Source organism: Pteronotus mesoamericanus, unplaced genomic scaffold (genome assembly GCF_021234165.1).
Source record: "Pteronotus mesoamericanus isolate MK-2021 breed Mesoamerican mustached bat unplaced genomic scaffold, CSHL_Meso_final contig_130, whole genome shotgun sequence".
NCBI classification, from domain to species: Eukaryota; Metazoa; Chordata; class Mammalia; order Chiroptera; family Mormoopidae; genus Pteronotus; species Pteronotus mesoamericanus.
Window position 1 is genome coordinate 24,581,328 of NW_026555060.1, and position 19,466 is coordinate 24,600,793.

At 35.0% G+C, this 19,466-nt stretch overlaps 1 protein-coding gene across 4 annotated transcripts in view; it reads right to left on the bottom strand.

Annotated features, from left to right (window-relative positions):
• The window catches only part of UPF2 (UPF2 regulator of nonsense mediated mRNA decay), a 108,477-nt gene that overhangs the window by 54,670 nt on the left and 34,341 nt on the right, over positions 1-19,466 (bottom strand). For 2 of the 4 annotated variants that reach the window (XM_054593496.1, XM_054593506.1), the window contains exons 6-8: positions 16,190-16,339; positions 15,054-15,157; positions 9,762-9,847 (exon numbers count right to left, since the gene is read on the bottom strand). In XM_054593496.1, coding sequence (XP_054449471.1) covers positions 9,762-9,847; positions 15,054-15,157; positions 16,190-16,339 — 340 coding nt within the window. Of the gene's footprint in view, positions 1-9,761; positions 9,848-15,053; positions 15,158-16,189; positions 16,343-19,466 lie in introns of all 4 variants that reach the window. The other 2 variants (XM_054593487.1, XM_054593502.1) reach the window with 1 other exon arrangement.

Genomic DNA, 19,466 nt, shown 5'->3' on the forward strand with positions numbered 1-19,466 from the left:
ATTAATCTAAAGTCTGAACATCCAACTGCTACAATTTGTTTAAATCTATATGGCTTCAAAGTCACTAAACCAATACCAGGTTTGTCTATATTTGAAACAAGGAACTAAGAGATTTTAGGTACTTTCCCTGATTCCTACTGACTTTACACTCAGAAGTTTGCTTAGATAAGGGAGCCTTCTGAGGAGCTAGGTGTTCTAATCTGAATACACAGTATAATTACAATGCAAGCACATGAAATTTCAACTATGTAAATGTATAAATTAACTATAAAATATGTAAATAATAAATTAAAGGGAAATTCTAGACTTCATTTCTGTGGAGTCCTTCAAATTAATAGGCTGAAAAATATCATGCCAGCTTTTTGAGATTATTTGAACCATTATTTCTTTAATGAAGGAAAAAGATAGCTGAAAGTTAACACCTTTGAACACTGCAAAGATGGACTAAGTCAAATTGTAAAACTTGTACTATAAATGACACCAAGATAGTAAGAGAACTCACAAAATGGAAATTATATCTGATAAGGGACATGTACAAAGTATAAAGAACTCTTAGAACTTAACAATAAAAAGACAACACAACTAAAAAGGAGAGGCAAAGGATTTAAACAGACATTTCTCCAATGAACCATACAAATGGCCAATAAGCACATGAAAAATGTTCAAAATCAAAGCCATTAGGGAAATAGAACTCAAAACCATAATGAGATACTACTTCATGCTTTGTTTATAACAAGGATGGTTATACACAAAGAGACAAGGAGTGGTGAGGATGTGGAAAAATTGAAATCCTCAATCACAGCTGTTGGGAATGTAAAATGGTGTAGCCTCTGTGAGAAATCTGGACAATTACAGTTACCATAAGACACAGCAATACCTCTCCTAGGTATATACCCAGGAGAATTTAAAACATAAAATGTACACAAATAGTCACAGCAGCATTATTCACAAAAGCTAAACAGTAGAAACAACCCAGATGTTCATCAACTGATAAATGAGTGGGTAAACTAAATGTGGTATAACGTATACAATGAAATATTTTTCAGTCTTAAAAAGGAAGGAAATTCTAATTAAGCCTACAACATGAATAAATCTTGAAAATACACTAAATGAAAGAAGCCCAGCAAAAAAGGCCACATATTATACGACTTCATTTATATGATATACCCAGAAGAGGCAAATCCATAGAGATTGATAGCAGATTAGTGGTTTCTTAGGGCGGGAGGATGGGCAGAGAGGGAATGGGAATGACTGCTAATAGATATAAGATTTCTTTTAGAAGGACAAAAGTATTTTACAGTTTGATTGTAGGGATAGTTGCATATACTTAGAAGACTGAATTCTATACTTCAAATGGATAAATTGTATGGTATGTGAATTATATTTCAGTAAAACTTTATTCCCCCGAAAGAACTACAAAGAACCTTATATGTTGTCTAGTTTAGTGCTTCCTAAACCAAAATCTACATACCAGGTAAGACAGCTAAATTCTCTACCACAGATTATTTATATACATACATATATAAAACTGTTGGTTCTTCATAGTCCTAGGCACTCAAACAACTATTAAGTAATTCATTCTTTTTTTGTCAGCACACTTTTTGGTCAACTGAAGCTGAATGAGCTGGATGGAAGGAGGAGGAAATCCTAGCCACAGAAAAGGATAAAGGCACTCAATAGGATTCATGTCCTTTGGGGAGGGTGAGGAAAACACACAGAGGAAGGCAAAACTTACTAAAAGGGACTACGAAGGCACAAGGAGGATAATGAAGCTAGGTGAGAGCAGAAGCTAAAAGAAATTTTTCCTTGCCTATCTCCCCAAAATGTCCCAGCTTGACCCCAAGTCCAGAGGGCTCACAGAGTAACCTGCTACTACCCCTAATACCACCTAATTGGCTATGCAGGAGAATATTCCAGCCTACTCATTCTAAACACAACTCTTTTTATTCCTTTCTTACCTTTTACCCTTGAAGGCTATCAGTCTCTTGCATTCAAAGAACGGAAAAATGTCTCTTGAGTATATGGGGTGTAAAGTCAGGAAATGAGAGAATGAAGGGAGACTTGGTAGCACTTGACTGCTATCTTTCTACTCCAGCCTCCCTAGGGAGGAGCTAATAATCCTCAGGGTCAAGCCAAATCTTGCGAGCAAGGTAGAAATACACCTGAGGGTCAAGGACAAAGATGATCTTCAAAATTAAAGGCTTTTCTGACCAATAAAAATATATGGCCAAGAAACATTAACCTAGTCCAAGACTCTCCCTAATATGCCATTTCATAGAGGTCTTGTTTTATCAAAACACTGAAATCTTTAGAAAAGACAAGAGAGTACTGTTTACAATAGAAAAGTATAAAAATTAGAAATCTGCTCTTATACAAATTAGAGCTTTTATATAATTTGGCTGATTTGAAATATATGTAAAATATAGAAATGCCAGTAAAGAATAACATTTAATGCTACTTAAAAATTCCATTCTTAAACAGACTGTTCTCTACCAGCCAAACCATAATTAATATTTCTTTTACTGTTTTCAGTAAGGTAACCTACTAGAGAAAAAAAATTTAATGACTAAACACTATTCCCTGTATTTCTGAAGAAAAGTCAATAATGCCAACCCATTTTCCAAATGTTCTTGTCCTGCCTGATGGGGTAAGTGTAAAAATGAGGCGTCACTTCTTGTCCAAGGTCTCTAGGACTGAGCTGAGCTCATACACTGTCCTCCCATGCCACAGCAACCCTGGAAGCTATGTCAGCAATATAAGATGAAGCTTGTAAACTTCATTTTCAGAGGAACTAAGAGATACATAGTCTCTAAACACAAATATTGCAGGTTTGGCTGATGCTGCCAAATCAATCCACTTTGGTGCATTAAACTAAGTGATGGCAGAAACCACAAGTGATACGTGAACAAAGAGCTACCCAAATAGGGCATATTTTCAAAATGTATTAACATTTCTGTACTATTATTATTAACCGCAATTTATTTTAAAACTAAAAATAAGAAAAAAAGAAAAGGAAAAATTCCTTAAAATCTTATGACAGTTGACGAGAAAAATATTGGCCATGAATACATGCAAATTCTGCTCATTTTGTGGTTTTTAAAATACTAAATGAATCCTTAAAAAAGAAATGAGGCAGGGAGCACAAGGGAGAACAGATTTTGCAGAATGTTGAGTAAGAGGCATAGGATGGAAAAAGAAGACACTGAAAAAAGTAATTAGTGAGAATATGACAGCTAGAAAAATAAGCAAAGGACAGTCAACATATGCATAACTGGAGTACCTAAAAAGAGAAGAAGAAAGTAGAGTTATTAAAGATAAAAATCAAGAAAACTTCCCTGAAATATTCAATATGAAAATATAAAGGGCATGAAGAATGACTGGAATGATCAACACCAATGCATTTCTATTCTAGGAAAGTCACTGGATTTATTAGAGAAAGAATTATTTGGACAGTCATATAAATAACCAAATCAATTACAGAGGAGAAAAAGAATAAAGAAAAAAAAAGGCACACTGGCCTCAGATTTCTCTATATTAATTCTTTCAAATGCCAGACGACTCTGGGGTAAACCTACAAGATGTCTAAAGGAAAAAGGTCTGAGACATGGATCCTATAACCAGCTAAGCTGTCCTTCAGGTAAAAAGTCCACAGACACATCATTTTGAGCATACAAGAACCAAAGGGGTATTTTTTCCCAAGAATTCTTATTAAAGAATTCTTAAAAATTATTAGAAGATGAACTTCAGCAAGGCAAATAACTGGGGGAACCAGAGAAAAATAACTAGCAAGGAGCATATAATACTTTCAACTGTAGAAGATAAAAACAAATGAGGGGGTTAGAACGACAAATTAGAATATAAATGCTATCTTCCCTATAGGATATGTTATCAACATTAAAAAAAGGGGGGGAATGGAAAAGATGGAAAGTCTGCTGTGCCTACTTATAATGCTGTAAAGTTAAGGTATTATTCAAAGATGACATGCCATACAAGTATAAAAGCATATTTAAGAGTAAAAAAAGAAAATATTAAGGAAGATGACACTACTGATTAATATCAGATGAGAAGAAGTGAGAAGAGAGGGAGAAGATGAGGGAACATGGGCTATTTTATCATTACTCATAGTAGTAAACAAGGAAAATAAACTGTCTAAGCAATCACTAAGCAAACCTATAATTATGAAAGTAACTACTAAAACAAATACACAAACCATCCTAAAAATCAGAAAACACATATACTCACATATGTACACTAAATAAGACAATACAAACAAATCATATTAAGAGTTTAAAAATTAAACTGAAAGACAAATAACAGTACTTGAACCAATTCTTACCTGTCTTAGCAAAAATGTGAATAGCCTAACTTATCATGAGAAATTTTCAGAATCTATCTCAAAGTAAAACTCAATTCAATAATATACAAAAGACTCAACTAAAATGAAGTGATTTTAAAAGACTGAATATAAAAGGGCAAAAGTATACCACAATAAGTGAAAATAAAAAGAAAGCAGAAACTATAATTTAGTACTAGGTAAATTAGTGTTCAGGACAAAAAAAGCATTAAACAAGACAAAGAACACTTAATAATGAAAAAAGGTGTAATTCACAATGAGATACACTGTTAAGTATTATCTTCACACAGCAGTTACCAGAAAAAACAACACACATCAACTGTATTAGTCTTCAATTTGCCTCTCTCAACCTATGACCCCAGGCAAGTGGACCAAAAAAAAAAAAAAAAGGAAAACTCAGGACCTTAAGGAAGTAGTTAATAATGCAAACTAGCCTGATCAATCCATTTACCTCTACACCATAAAACCAAGAATGTAATCTTATTCAAAAAATGCTCATAGATGTTCACCAATATTGACTATATGTTACAAAGAAAATTTGAAGAAGTAAAAATAATAGTATTCTCTAATCACAGTGCAAAAAATATATAAATTATTAACCAAGTCAGAAAACAAAACAAAACAAAAAGTTTCACTATCTGGAAATGTCAAATCTTTCTAAAACATCTCATTAAATTTTAAAAAAGGAAAAGGAAGAACTGAAATTAGAGAATTTCTAGAAAACATAAAAGTAGAAATCACCACACATCAAAACTAAGAAATATAGCTAAAACCATGCTCAGAGAACAATATATTAAATGCCAAAAAAATAGTAACAAAATGCAAGAAACTGAAAAATTAACAGATTAAAGCCAAAAATGAGTAAGAAAACAGTAAAACAGTAGAATTAATATATAAACAATAAATCCAGAAACTGTTTTTCTTTCTTAAAAAAAAAAACACCAAAATGAATAAACCACTAGCTATCAATCAAGAGAAGAAAAAAGAAAGTGAAGTACAAATACAGCACTGTTTGTAATGGTAAAGACTGAAAAGTTCAAAATGGTTAAAAAGAGTACATTCATAAAAAAGAAATAATGCATCTTTAAAAGAACAAGGTAAATCTTTATGTATTGATATGAAAAGTTCTCCAGCCCTGGCAGGTGTTGATCAGTGGATTGAGTGCTGGCCTGCAAACGTTAAGAGTCATTGGTTCAATTCCAGTCAAGGCGCATGCCTGGGTTGCTGGCCAGATCCCCCCAGCTGAAGGCATGAGAGAGGCAACCAATTGATGTATCTCTCACATATCGGTGTTCCTCTCCCCTCCCCCTCTCTAAAAATAAATAAAAATTATTTTTTTTAAATCTCCAAAGATACTTAAGTGAAAACAGTAAAGTTCAGAATAATAGGTACGTAAAGTTGCCCTTGTGTAAAAACCAGGAAAAATTAAGAACCTATAATTGCATTTTCTTGTACAAGATGCAAAAGAAACTTTGGAAGGATACACAAGAATCAAGATAGTGGTTTCCTATTGGGAGGAGAGGGTAGTGGGGAGATGGGGAGTCAAGGACAGAAAGGATACTTTTCAGCATGTAATGTTTTATACTTCTGGGTTTTGAGCTCTGTGGATGCATTACTTATTTTCAAAATAAAATTTTCAATTTGCATATGACTAACATTAACTAATCAAATATTTTCAAACACTTAACTGTGTAACAACAGTACACTTGGTGTTGGAGATGTACAAAATGAAAAGATCTAGTCCTCTCTTTTAAAGAGCTTATAGTTTTTACAGCTTGGAAGCGATACAGGCAGCAAAACAACACTGATAGGATGTGCTTAATTCTTCATATCATATGAAGACATGATGAAAGTGCTATAAAAGAGCACCTATATCTACATAAGGGAAAAAAGGACAATTATTCAGCGAATATAGCTCTGATTCTAAGACTTAAAGGCTGAGCCAGAGATTTTTCAGAGGAATAATAAGGAATATTCCACAGATAGACTAGAAAACACAGGCTTGGAAGTAGAGCAAAGGGTAGTCAAGAAATCATTACAGATGAGGATTTTGCAAGAGGAAGATGGGCTAGCATTCAGACTGAGTAAGTAGAAAGGAGGCAATAAATACCATGTTATGTAATTTTACCAACTTTTAGCTGTCAAACATTGTGCTAAGTGCTGGAGATAAATAAGCAAAAGGGCCTGCTTCCTGCAACTTATAATAGAGGTCAATGTCTGGGGAAAAATCAAGAAAAAGGTTTTTGCAGTAGTTTAATGCTATGTCTCCAGTGCTTTGAACATACTATTGCCTCTACAAGAAATGCTTTCTCAAGCTCTGACTGGTGTGGCTTAATGGGGTGGATGTCATCCTGCAAACCAAAAAGTCACTGGTTTCATTTCCAGTCAGGACACATGTCTGGGTGGTAGGCTGGGACTCCAGTTCCATGTTTCTCTCACACATCAATGTTTGTCTTCCTTTCTCCCTCCTCCCCGCCCCCCCCAAAAAATAAAATCTTAGAGAGGGAGACAAACATACAGACTGACAGAAAAGAAAGAAATGAATGCTATCTCAACATTTCCTTTCCTCACTCATCCTTAGTCTAAGCTAATTCCTTTCTCAGAACTCAGATTAAATGCCCCTAGTTCCAGGCAGCCATCTCCTTCCCAAGAATAAATTAATCAGTTCCACCTGGTACATACTTGCAAGCATAGTGTGATTCTTCTTGGCAATTGCACTTAGACTTCTTTGTATTCCTATCTAAACTGTAATTTGCGCAAATACAAGAGCTAAACCTGTCTTGTTCACTACTGTATCTCCAGCACTAACTACAGTATACAGCAAACCCATAATGCTGCAATTTTCAACCTTTTTCATCTCATGACACACATGAACTAATTACTAAAAGTCTGTGGTACACCAAAAAAACATATTTTTTTGCCAGTCTTACAAAAAATAGGTATAATTTTGATTCATTCACGCCAGATGGCTATTGTTGTGATGGATGTTGTCATTTCTTTGACAATCTAAGGGAAAGGAGGTCAGGGCCCATGAGTAGTCAGGTACTGCATGTTTTAACCCATGTTTTAAAAATTCTTGCAACACACCAGTTGAAAATTGCTGCCTTAATGAATCAGTCAATGAATGATAAAATTTTAGAACATAATTTAATTCTTCCTGATCACTCAGGCTGATTATAAGAAACCTAAATTATACTTACACATTTCAAATATATAAGACTATGTATATTATGTATATATATACTATATATATTTCAGATATTGTAAGACTATGGAGCCTTGTGGCTCTAGAATAGTATGCATTCATTTTAAGTACTTGTATCTCTACCTTTTTTCTCACCTCTCAAACTCTAAGTTGTCACTTCCTACTACTTTCAAGTCTATGGTTTTTAGCAGATTCCAACTACTACTAATTTGCAGATATTTGCAGAGCTAAAAGCAAATAGATTTGGTTATAAAGGATATAACTGGCATAAAACCAAATAATAGGACATAGTTTTTGAGAACTTTTATTTTTGGAGGGTAGCAGGCAGTGGTGGAGTAGGATACAGAGAGACAAGGTGCTCTTTTATAAGTAAACTACTTAAATGTCATTGCATGATTTCTTTTGTTAACAAAGCATTTTACTTTTGCTAACTTTGTTTTATTCTCTGTTATATAATTCCAGGTGACTGTTATACATGTTTCTTCATTCAAATAAATAGCTGAAAAGAAAAATAGGAAATAAACATTCCACTGTGTATGGTAAAGAGCATCACTTGAGAAAAATTGGTCCAAGGCAACAAGGAAAAAAATATTTGAGTTCTCATGAATTAAAGGTGCACATTTTTTTCCACTTACAAATACAGGATGGGGAAAAGTAGGTTTACAGTTGTTCATATGGAAAATAATATAGTAATTAATAAATCGTAATTAAAAAAATAAACTGTTTTGCATACTCACAGCTGTAAACCTACTTTTGCCCCACTCTGTATATAAAAGTGGAATGTGTCTCACAACCAAAGCTTTAAAACTGGCAATATATTTTCTTTTAGTTGCGCATAAAATAATGGTATACTTCTTAATTAATGTCATCTTACCTTTGATAAAATGCAATATATAATTTCATGCCATAAAAATATTCACCTTTTTTACATCCTCAAGATACTTAATTATCTACTCATAATATCATACATTCCATCTCCCTTACCCCACTAAAATGAAAAATCAAATGCTCATATTAATGATGCTGAGGCAAAAATCAGTATAAAAGAAAAAAGATTTGGTTTCACTGAGAAATCTTACCATTAGAAGATAATAGGCCCCTATCAATGAATGGACCAAATTAAAATCTTGCTTAAGAAACCTTTAGCCCTCGCTGGTGTGGCTCTGTGGGTTGAGCACCAGCCTGCAAACCAAAAGGTCACCCATTCAATTCCCAGACAGGGCACATGCCTGGGTTGCAGGCCAGGTGCCCAGTTGGGGCCGTGCAAGAGGCAACCAATCGTTGTTTCTATCAAACACTGATGTTTCTCACCCTCTCTTTCTCCTTCCCTTTCCCTCTCTCTAGAAATGAGTGAGTAAAATTGGGAAGGGGAAGAGAAAGCGGAGGGAATCCTGTACACACCTCAATCCCCAGTTGAGGTATGTATGGTAGGCAACCAATCGATGTTTCCCTCTTTCACATTCATGTTTCTTTCTTTCTCCCCCTTCCTCTCTCTCTAAAATCAGTAAGTATATCCTCCGGTGAGGATTAAAAAAAAAGAAAAAGAAACCCTTAATAAAATCCCTTAGAATCCTTATGTTTTGGGGGAAAGTTCCTATCTTAGCTACAGTTTATGTAATCATCGTACTAGTTAACAAAATTCTTTAATTATTTGTTGAATAACCAGAAATGCATCTTCTCCAAGTTTCTAAGGTAAATAATCTGTAAGTGGTCCTGAAATATGCAGGTGAAGTAGGGTATTTAACTTAGTGTAATTTAAAGCATTAGAATTCTCTAAAAATTGCACACAACTGAATATGCTTATTGAATTCTTAGCAACACAATCACTAATGTGACTTTCAATTCTAAACTATCATAATTACAAAATAACTTGAGTTTTTCATTCAAACACAACTGCAAGAATTAAGATACAACCAATTTATCTAATATTTACACAAAATAAAAACTCTCAAAAACCTAGTTACATTTTCTCTTAAAAATAAAAAGACAGCATCAGAAGAAACATTTCCACTTATAGCTAATGAAAAACAGATAAAGCAATGAAAAACAAGTTCTAGAAAATATGCTAATAATAATAATGTCTGTTGACAAGGAATATTTTTAAAGATGTAATTAAATAAAAACTTTGAACTTCAAATCATCACTGAAAAGTAAAATCATTAACAAATTACTCTCTTTAAAAAAAACAAAAACAAAACCCACCTTTGTCTGGGAACTATAAAAAGTGCCCGTACCAACTTCTTCCTATTTGCTTTTGTGTTCATGTTCATGCAAAAATCCATTGCTGCCTATAAAAGAAAAAGTAAATGTTTTTCTTTAAAAAAAAAAATAAATGAAAATAAAAAATCTTTATTTAACTTCTGAAAGCAGAAATCCTGGATGCTACAATGGATTTCTACTTGTTCCTAAACATTTCAAATGGTTTTAAAACACCAGTATTATAAGCATATCCCAAACTAAAAGATCACTGAACTTAAACTCCTGTATCCTTATACATCTCAAAATACTTATTTTATAAATTTTTAAATTGTAACAAGGTGTTAGAAACAGAACTTCCAGTGGGTAGACTGTAGGTCATTCAATGTCTGGCAAATAATTACATTAAATGTATAATCAATGCTTTAACCTCATTAAAGTTAAATAAATCAATGTTAATACAAAGCAAGTTTTACAGAATTATAGAGCAGCAGGAGCAAGAACAGCTACCAGGAACCAAGAAAACTACTAATGCTAATAAGAATAATCAAAAAGGAATCAAGATGAAGTAGGTGAGGGCGATAGGCACAGATTATTCCCAGGAACACGTAAGAGTAAGTGCCTCAACAATAGGTTTAGTGTCAGCAATCAGATCTGGTAACTTATTTAAGGAAATCACATCACAGGACTATAAAAAATACCCACAATTTTTACTTAGTATAGCAATCCACCGGTCTATATTTTAATATCAAAAATGTGTTGAATAGTTTGTCAACATATCTAACATCTAATGTAAGTGTAAAAAAAAGGCTAGGAGAGGTTTATGCTCTGGGAAATCATTGGGAAACAATGAGTAACTGGCATTTTTTAAATACAGGCATGTGTTTTGTTTTTAATTTTTTTTTAAAATTTCAGTACAGTTTGTTTAAGAAAATAACAAGTTTAAGTTACATTTTAAAAATGAATAAACTACCCTGGCTGGTGTGGCTCAGTGGATTAAATGCCAGACTGTGAACCAAAGGGTCACAGGTTCAATTGCCAGTCAGGTCACATGCCTGGATTGCTGGCCAGGTTCCCAGTGGGAGTCGCAAGAGGCAACCATGCACTGATGTTTCCCTCCCTCTCCTTCTTCCTCCATTCCCCTCTCAAAAAATAAGTAAAATCACTTTTTAAAAAAATGAATTAACTACTACCAAATATCCTTTTGAGCTTCTCAAATATTTTCCTTCCACAGGTTCACATGACTATTTTATTATCCATCCCAATCTTAAGGTATATTTGAGGATCAAATACAAATAAAAGATTCTCAGATTTCCCTGAACTATAAAGGATTTCTGCTCTTTGCTATAGATGGTGATGCACTACAATTAAAACTTTTGACGAAATAAATGGCACAACTGAGGATGATTAGATTCAATGTGAGCTAGTTTCCTTGGTATTCGCCAAGATTGAAACTTCAGATGAGTCAAGAGAGTAAAATCAATTTAAGTTTTTTCTTCTGCTTGTAAAGGAAGTATAATAAATTGGAGTTTACATTTTATAACATTAAAGCTTATTACAGTTAATAAGAACAACAAAGAAAAAACTGAAAATACACTAAAAATTCCTTCAAGTAACTCATCCATTAAGAGACATTAAAAAAATTCTAGACCTTCTACTAAAAATCCTAAAGGTCATGTACACAGAAAATTGGTTAAAAAAAAATTGGAAAACTTCACATACATATACACATACACTCACACACATCCCCCCAAAAAATAAAATCTCTCATATCAACATTATTGAAAAATAATTTTTACATGGCTAATAATGGCCTATGTCAACATAATCAGGAAACACAAAAAATAAAAAGTACTTCAATAACTATTTTAAAACACTATCCTTTTAAATACATATGTATTTTGTATAATCTAAGCAAACTTTATAAAATTAAAGAAGTCAATGAACACTTTCATACCATAATAATGGAAAGGCAGTTGGATGGGGAAAAACCCGATGATGTTCAAAACTCTCCAAAGATTAGGAGTTTGTAAAGCATACCAATACTTGGTATACACTATAGGGTTTCAATAAGTAAGTGGAGTTTAAGAGTACACGGTTGTGAAAAGTGCCAGAGGAATTTTAAAAAGACAAAATAAGTTTCATATGAATGAGGGGAGACCCCCCCAAAAACCAGAATTATCTTTTGGAGGGCAGGCCCCTTATAGTACAGGCTTCCCAAACTAGATGAGTGTTCTAGAAACCCATCTGTATCAGTGCACCGGCTGGTGGTATTGTGAGTGGCTGTGTTCAGCTTCAGTGAATTTTTTTTTTTTTGAAGACTCTTTCAACACATTTGCCCATTTTATGATGGGTGATTTACGAGCGCACTTGCCCACAGTGGCTGAGTGGTGAGGAGTTTCTGACTAAAAACTAGCATGACCCCATGCCCTACCTCCCTATTCATACAGATCTCCCCTCCACCAAGCAACATTTTTTTGTTCCCCAAATGAAAAAAGTCCTCAGAGGGAAACATTTAGCTGATGTGGAAGAGGTGAAACAAAAAACAACAGAGGCGCTAAAAGGCATCGAATTCAAGTTCAAAAACTGTTTTGAGCAGTGGAAAAAAGGTCTCAACGGGTGTACTGCATCAAATGGAGGGCCCCCCCTTGTATATTAACTCTTAGAATTAACCAGTCCTGCCCTATGGGGAGAAATGAAAGCAAAAGAGACACCTACAACTCTTGTTTTTCTATTTGCCTTGGTTACAAATGCTACTTGACAATTCAATAAGCAGTTTTTTAAAAACTTGTTTCAAAACATTTTAGGTAGATGAAAGTTCAACAACAGGATTTATTAAGTAAAAGAAATTCTTCTGATCATCAAATGCATGTGGAAATAAACATTACCATGAATGACATTATCCACATAAGTCACCTAAAAAAACTTCACTTTGGGTTATATACTGTTATATTAATTTTTGAATTCAAATAATTCTTACATTTTTCTACCTATTTCCCAAATACTTTTTCCTCTTAAGCTATTTGGACCTCTGACAACATATATGGAAGAAATTCCTGTCGTGAGAAAGCTGGGGTCCAAAAGGGAAGGGTGGCCCCTACTTTTCACCTGACCCTCCAAAAGCTAACTCAGAATTTATTATATGGTCATTACTGGCAACAGCACTGAACACTGAGCTGGGCACTAGAGGATACTTTCCAGTAAGGATTCATAACAGTATTACATCTAACATACAAAACTGATGAGATCCTTCCCACCTTCAGCTTTTATTACAGTATTACAAGATGGGGTGTGTGGGTGAAGCAGGAGTGTTAAGGTATCTCTCTTTCATCCTCTGTTTATATCTAAAACACATGAAAATTTAACAGGGGAAAGATTCAATCATATCCCAAACTTAGAAAAATAAGCAATTATATAAGAGGTGGTTTCTGCTATACTCTACAAAAGAAAGAAAAAACGATACTACTTCTTAAAACTGAAATAAATCTGTAATTACAAAGTTTCTGAAAACTATACATTGACCTAATCGATGCAAAAATAAGGCAACAACCTGGAGTAACTATGATTACATAGTTACTGAAATACATATAAATTATCTGAAGAACAACAGCTACACAAGCACAAAGTCAAAATATAACCTAACTTCTATAATTCTCTATAGAGGACCTTCAAAGCATTATGGGGAAGAAAGATAAAAGATTACATTACACTTGACAAAAATACAGCCTTGAAGCAACAATTTTCAAGCCTTGGATTTCAAGAAACTTTTCTGCTCTTAAAAACTGTTAAAGACCTGAAAGAACTTCATGTATATGGCCTACATTTATCGGCATTTACTGTATTAGAAATAAAAACTGAGGAACTTTAAACACACTAATTTACTTAAAAATACCAATAAACCTATTAGTTGTTAGCATTTTTTTGGAAATAACTCTATTTTTCAAAATAAAAATTGAGTGACAGGAGAGGCCCTCTTTTAGAAGATAGCTGAGTTCTCAAAACTATTATGCATGCAATCCACTGTGTTGTGTCATTTTAGATGAAGTATATGAAGAAAATCCAATTTTACATATATAGCTTAGAAAAGGAGGCGCATTTTAATATGCTTTTCAGGATTTATAAATATTTTTTCATACTGCACCAGAACTTGATAAATGGTATTTTCTTAAGTGTCAGAAGAAATGTGAAATCTGAAATCTTAGGGATCAACTTTTCATGCTGTTAGATTAAAACCTACCTTGTACTTTGAGCAGATCTTTAACATCCAAGCAAGATTTTGCTAACACTGTGTATCGGTCACTTAGAACAATGGTTCACTGAGCTATGCAGATCTTCCAAACACATACATAATATTTTTAAATTACATTATTTCATATCACCACCAATCCCATCAGAAAAGTTTCATGAATACTCTTCTCAGAAAAGAATTGGGAAGCTTTCAAATTCATGGTGGTGGACATAAGTATTCTAAAATACTAATTTTCATTAAAAACTCAAATTTGCTCATTGGCAATAAATACTTTTAGTTGTTTTCCTTTAAGCGTGGGTTCACCTTGTTCATGTTAGGAAAATGTTAGCTAACCACCCAAGTTTGAATAAATAATCACAGTTTGTTTATCAGTTCTTTCAAGTAAAAATGATATCCTATGGGGAAAAAAAACTAGTTCAGCTCACAACTCAAACATAAGTGGTTTTTCAGACAGCAGAAGTGCTTTATATGTGCTTCCCATTCATCAGATTAAAAGAACGTATACTCAAAGGTTGAAATGAAATAAAAGCACTAATATGTATGGATTCATCAAGGAGATTCTTAAGTGAAAGTAGCATTTTTAAAATTTCAAATGTATGGAAGCAAAGACAAGGGCTACTAGTACAGTTTGCTACTGATATATCTTGCTTTATGCAAAAATGTCAGAAGTTTTACCCATCATTACCTTTGCAAATGTCAGACACCACCTTAGTATTAGTATGAAAAGAATTCTGACAAAATAGACATACTGAAAGTGCCTTGGAAGACAGCAGGAATCTACAGAGCATGCTATTAAAAATTTCTAATCTAACAAATAAATTATAGGGTCCCTATGTAAAGAGGAGTCAAGCAAACAGTATTGTAAAGACAGTTCTACTCTCAAACTGAACATCTATAGACTGACTCCAATTTTATGTGTTTATTTTGACCCCAATTGAGGAAATGATTCATTCTATGGCTAAAACAGCCCCAAACCCACAAACATTACTAATTAGAGCTCTCCTACAAAGTCTATATGCTTGAGTAAAATTATATTGAGAAAATCATACCTTGTCTATCAGATCTCGATTGACACAGTTGGGCAGTTGCTGGAGGAAAGCATCTACTATGAGCTTGAGATGAGATCCAGTGCTGGCTTCTTCATCCTCTTGTTCTAGGTTTTAAGAATAAAAACATGCACTTATTAGTTATTTGGGAAATAGATAGTCTAGAGAACTTTTCTTATCCATGAAAAACTGAACCATTTTTTGACATACTGCCCTAGAAAGTTTGGGACTTTCTAGGTCCCAATTCCTGGTCACTACTGCCTTCAAATATCAACAATAAAGCAGCACACTTTTGCATTAGAAACAAAATCTTAGTCATAACTTGCATGTAGTTTTATAGTAAATCTGTTACTTCAATCTGCCAAACATCCCAAAAGGCTTCAATTAACAGGACTCTCACTGCTGCCTTTTGAAAGAAATCCAAGGCATTCTGATGAGAAGGGTACCACCAGATCACAGTATACTATCAGTCCCCTGGGTCACAGGTAAGGAAGACAGAGGATCAGCTAAATCCTTCCATGACAGTTACATACAGACAGTAGACAGAATCTCTTTTCCATCTGACATAACTAGCTGGTATGATCTGAGAGTGGGACAGCCACAACCATGCCCACCCTCCCTCATGACACAGATAAAGAGAATCTGCAGTAGGAATCAATGAAACCACAAAAGAGAAAAGGAATAATGACAGAAGATATCCTTCTAAAGAAAGAATCCTAACTAATAAAACAATATTTTCCAATGTTAAATATAAAATATTACTCAATTATAAAGACAGATAAATTACAGATGAACTGACATGCTAGCTGTCTTTTATCTCTCAACCATTTAGAATAACTCCAATATATTTATATTAATATTGTAAAGAGAATATCATAGAATTAAAATAAGTTTAGAAAATACTAGGAAGTAGAAAACATAAGAAATATCTATTAAGATATTTAGAATTTAGATGATCACTAAAGCTCATAGTCACATAAGACATGCAATGTTTCTCTTCTAAATCAAATTCCTAAAAAGTGATGGCTTGGAAAAAAAAAAGGAAAACAGGAGTCAATGAGTCAAAATCCATATTCTTAGGCTAAAGTTTTGGGTAGAAAAACTAATCAAAAATTTAAATTTGGGGGAAAAGTGTTTACCTTGCTCATCAAGAAGTTTCTTTGTAAGATCTTCAGCTTCATCTGTACCCTCTAACTCCAAGGTGTCATCATTAATTTCCAGGTTCTCCAATTCAAGTTCCAAATCATCAGGATTTGATACCTCCTTATTATCCTTAGGTTCCTTTGCCTCTGCTTGAAGACAAACAATCAGTGTCTCTGAATTAAAAGTCATATTAAAATCCTGCTTCAAAACAATAGATAAGGATTCACAAAATCTGCATTGTTTTTCTTAGAACATCCCCTATCACCTAATTGGGGTACTCGAGGTGTACATGTCATGTGGGCGGGGCACAACCTCCTCTTGTAGTTGAGCCTTGATTATTGTTGGCAGGTTAATGGGAGGGATTTACCTAGGTCAGTCAGCTGTAAGGACTTGCTGAGACCACCGACCACCAGCCTCCACCCTCCATGGGGCATCAGCAGTTCGGGGGGGGGCAGGGTAGTAGTGCTCCGATATAGTCTATAATTGTCCACTGGGTACACAGCCTCTGGGGTTTTACAGGTGGTGCAGGCCAAGGTCAGCCCAAACCTGTGTTTTGCCCTGGGCCACTCTCCCTGAGCTATAAAGCAACCTCATATGGTTGATACTTGTGCTGGGCTTGGAGATTCCCAAGCTGTGAATCTAGGCTGGCTGCTGCTAATGCCAGACTTGGGGCCACTTAGCAAGAGGTATGGGGCCTGGGGCCTCAGTGAGGCTGGCTGTTCCTTGTTTGAGAGGATTTAAAAAGTTGTGAAGCATGAGTCAAGACCAGCCATTCATATGAAAAAGCAGCTTGCGTGGGCCCATAAGTTGGGTGGGACAGAGTCTCTAGGTATTTCCAGGGCAGAGAAAACAGTGTTAGCCAGGTTGATGGAGTCTCAAATATGGTACCAGCCTACAGACTTTCTGCCCTATGGAGGGAGAGTTTAGAAGAGGTACAATGGCCTTTGCCTGTCTGTCTGTCTGGAAAAAAGCTGTCCCTTAGCATTCATATTGATGCCAGACACTTCAGTTTCTCCCCATATGTCACTGGGGCCTTTCGAGCTGCTACCTTGGTGCTAGAGCTCAGAGGGAGTGAGTCTGAATAAGTCTGTGTGTGGGCTTTTTAAGAGGAACTGCTTGGGACTCTAGAGGTTTCTTCCACTGACTCAATCCCCACTGGTTCTTGCAGCCAGAATTTATCTTCCTGGCACTGGAACCCTGGGTAGGGAGGCCAGGTATGGGGCTGGGTCTCCTTGCTCCCAAGAGACCCCTCCAGAATTTTTATCTATCATACGTGGATATGGGACCAGCTGGTTCCACATCTTTGCTCTTCCTACCAGTCTGATGGATGTGGTTTCTTTAATTCTGTAGTTGCCAGACTTCCATTCAACTCGATTTCTTACAGTTCTGAGTGACGGTTGTTGTGTACTTTAGTTGTAATTTTGATGTGGTTGTGCGAGGATGCAAGCCATGTTTACCTGTGCTGCCATCTTGACCAGAAGTCCCCCACCCTCCATTTTTCAGAGTTTCTTTCTTATGCAGCATGACCTTTGCTGGAGCATGACAGTAACACTTAAATATGATTACCAACAATATACTTGCCAACAATAAACAAGATAAATTAAAATACAGGAAAGAATAGAATACAGAGACACCAAGTAGGAAAAATCCTTCTAATTTAGATGTCAGGGGTTAGAAGAAATTTAAAAAATGCAACAAAACAAAACAACCAGAAACTGTTAAAAGACTAAATAATTAAGAATAAAAAAGAAAAAAATAAACTGAACCTAATTCATCAAGATTGGTATGATGTTGATAATTACTGCCTATCAATAGGTAATTGATAGTTTACTACACTTGCCTAACTTTGTTTGAAAATTTTCATAAGTAAAAAGTAAAAAGCATTCCTGACTTCAAGAATTTATGCTTAAAAAAGTGATGGAGCTACAGTATAACTGACTCTAGTTTTAACATTTCTCAGCCTCATCTTCTCTGACAGTCTTCTAATCACACACTTTCTGCATTGAAAGTAGAAATGTTTTACTGACAGTTAACACCATACCATATTTAGGAGACTCAAAACTCTAGTATTGACTGGTTTTGCTGCTTCTAAATAGAGACAAACATTTTCTCATTCATTCTTCCTTTCACTGAATTAAATTTTGTTTCCTACTACATGCTAAGTAGTGTTCTAAGCCCCAGGGACACAATTTTAACTGTCCCAGACCAAAAAACTCCACCCATGTGGTACATATATTCATTCTCCAGTGTTCCCTGATGCCTGGTTATCAAAAACAAACATTTATTGATTAGCTATTATGTATTCAGAACTATGCTAAGCTGCTAAACATTCAGAAAAAGCTTAATATGTAACTCTTGTTCTCAAGAAATGTAGAATCTGTCTAAAGAAATCAAACTAATATGCACTTGGGAGTCAAGTGGGGTACAGTGAGGAAAGGCTTGCAAGCAGAAAACAGAACAATGTACAAAAGCCATAAGGCAAGAGGACTGGCTGCTGCAGAGACTGAAAAGAAGAAAAAAGTAAGAGTAATGTGGTAACAGACATAGTTGGAGTGGAAGACTTCAACCAAACTATGCAGGGTCCTTGAGACAACGTTAACAAGTTTACATTATATTCCAAATAAATGTAAAGCCATGAAAAGATAAGAGGTAGAAGCCCTGGCTGGTGTGGCTCAGTGGACTAAGCACCAGCCTGCGAACCACAGGGTCGCTGGTTCAATTCCCAGTCAGGGCACATGCCTGAGTTGTGGGCCAGGTCCGCAGTAGGGGACGCATGAGAGGCAACCACACATTGATGTTTCCCTCTCTCCCTCACTTCCCTTCTCTCTAAAAATAAATAAAATCTTAAAAAAAAGAAAGATATTACATAAAAGAGTAAAATTAATCTTTTAGGATGCATAGTAGGAGCAAGAGTAAACACAGGGAAGCCAGATAGGAGGTATCATATAGTAGCCCAGGTTAAGATATGATGGTAGCTTAGATTAGAATAGTAGCAGTCAAGATAAAGCACACCTGAGATACACTTAACAGGTTAGATTAACTAGACTTGATTACTAAAGTGATTATTCCCTCCTCTTCCACTGGACCCTGAGAAACACTGACATGTGGAAGAGCAAATGAAAGCAGAAGCCGAAGATAAATAGGAAAAAAAAAACCAGGAGGGTTTAGTACCACAGAAGCCACGGGGACAAAACACTCCAAGAAGAAAGTAGTAAACTGTTAAATGGCTTGAGAGATCAAATGAGGCAAAACCTAAAAACTGCCCTAAAGATA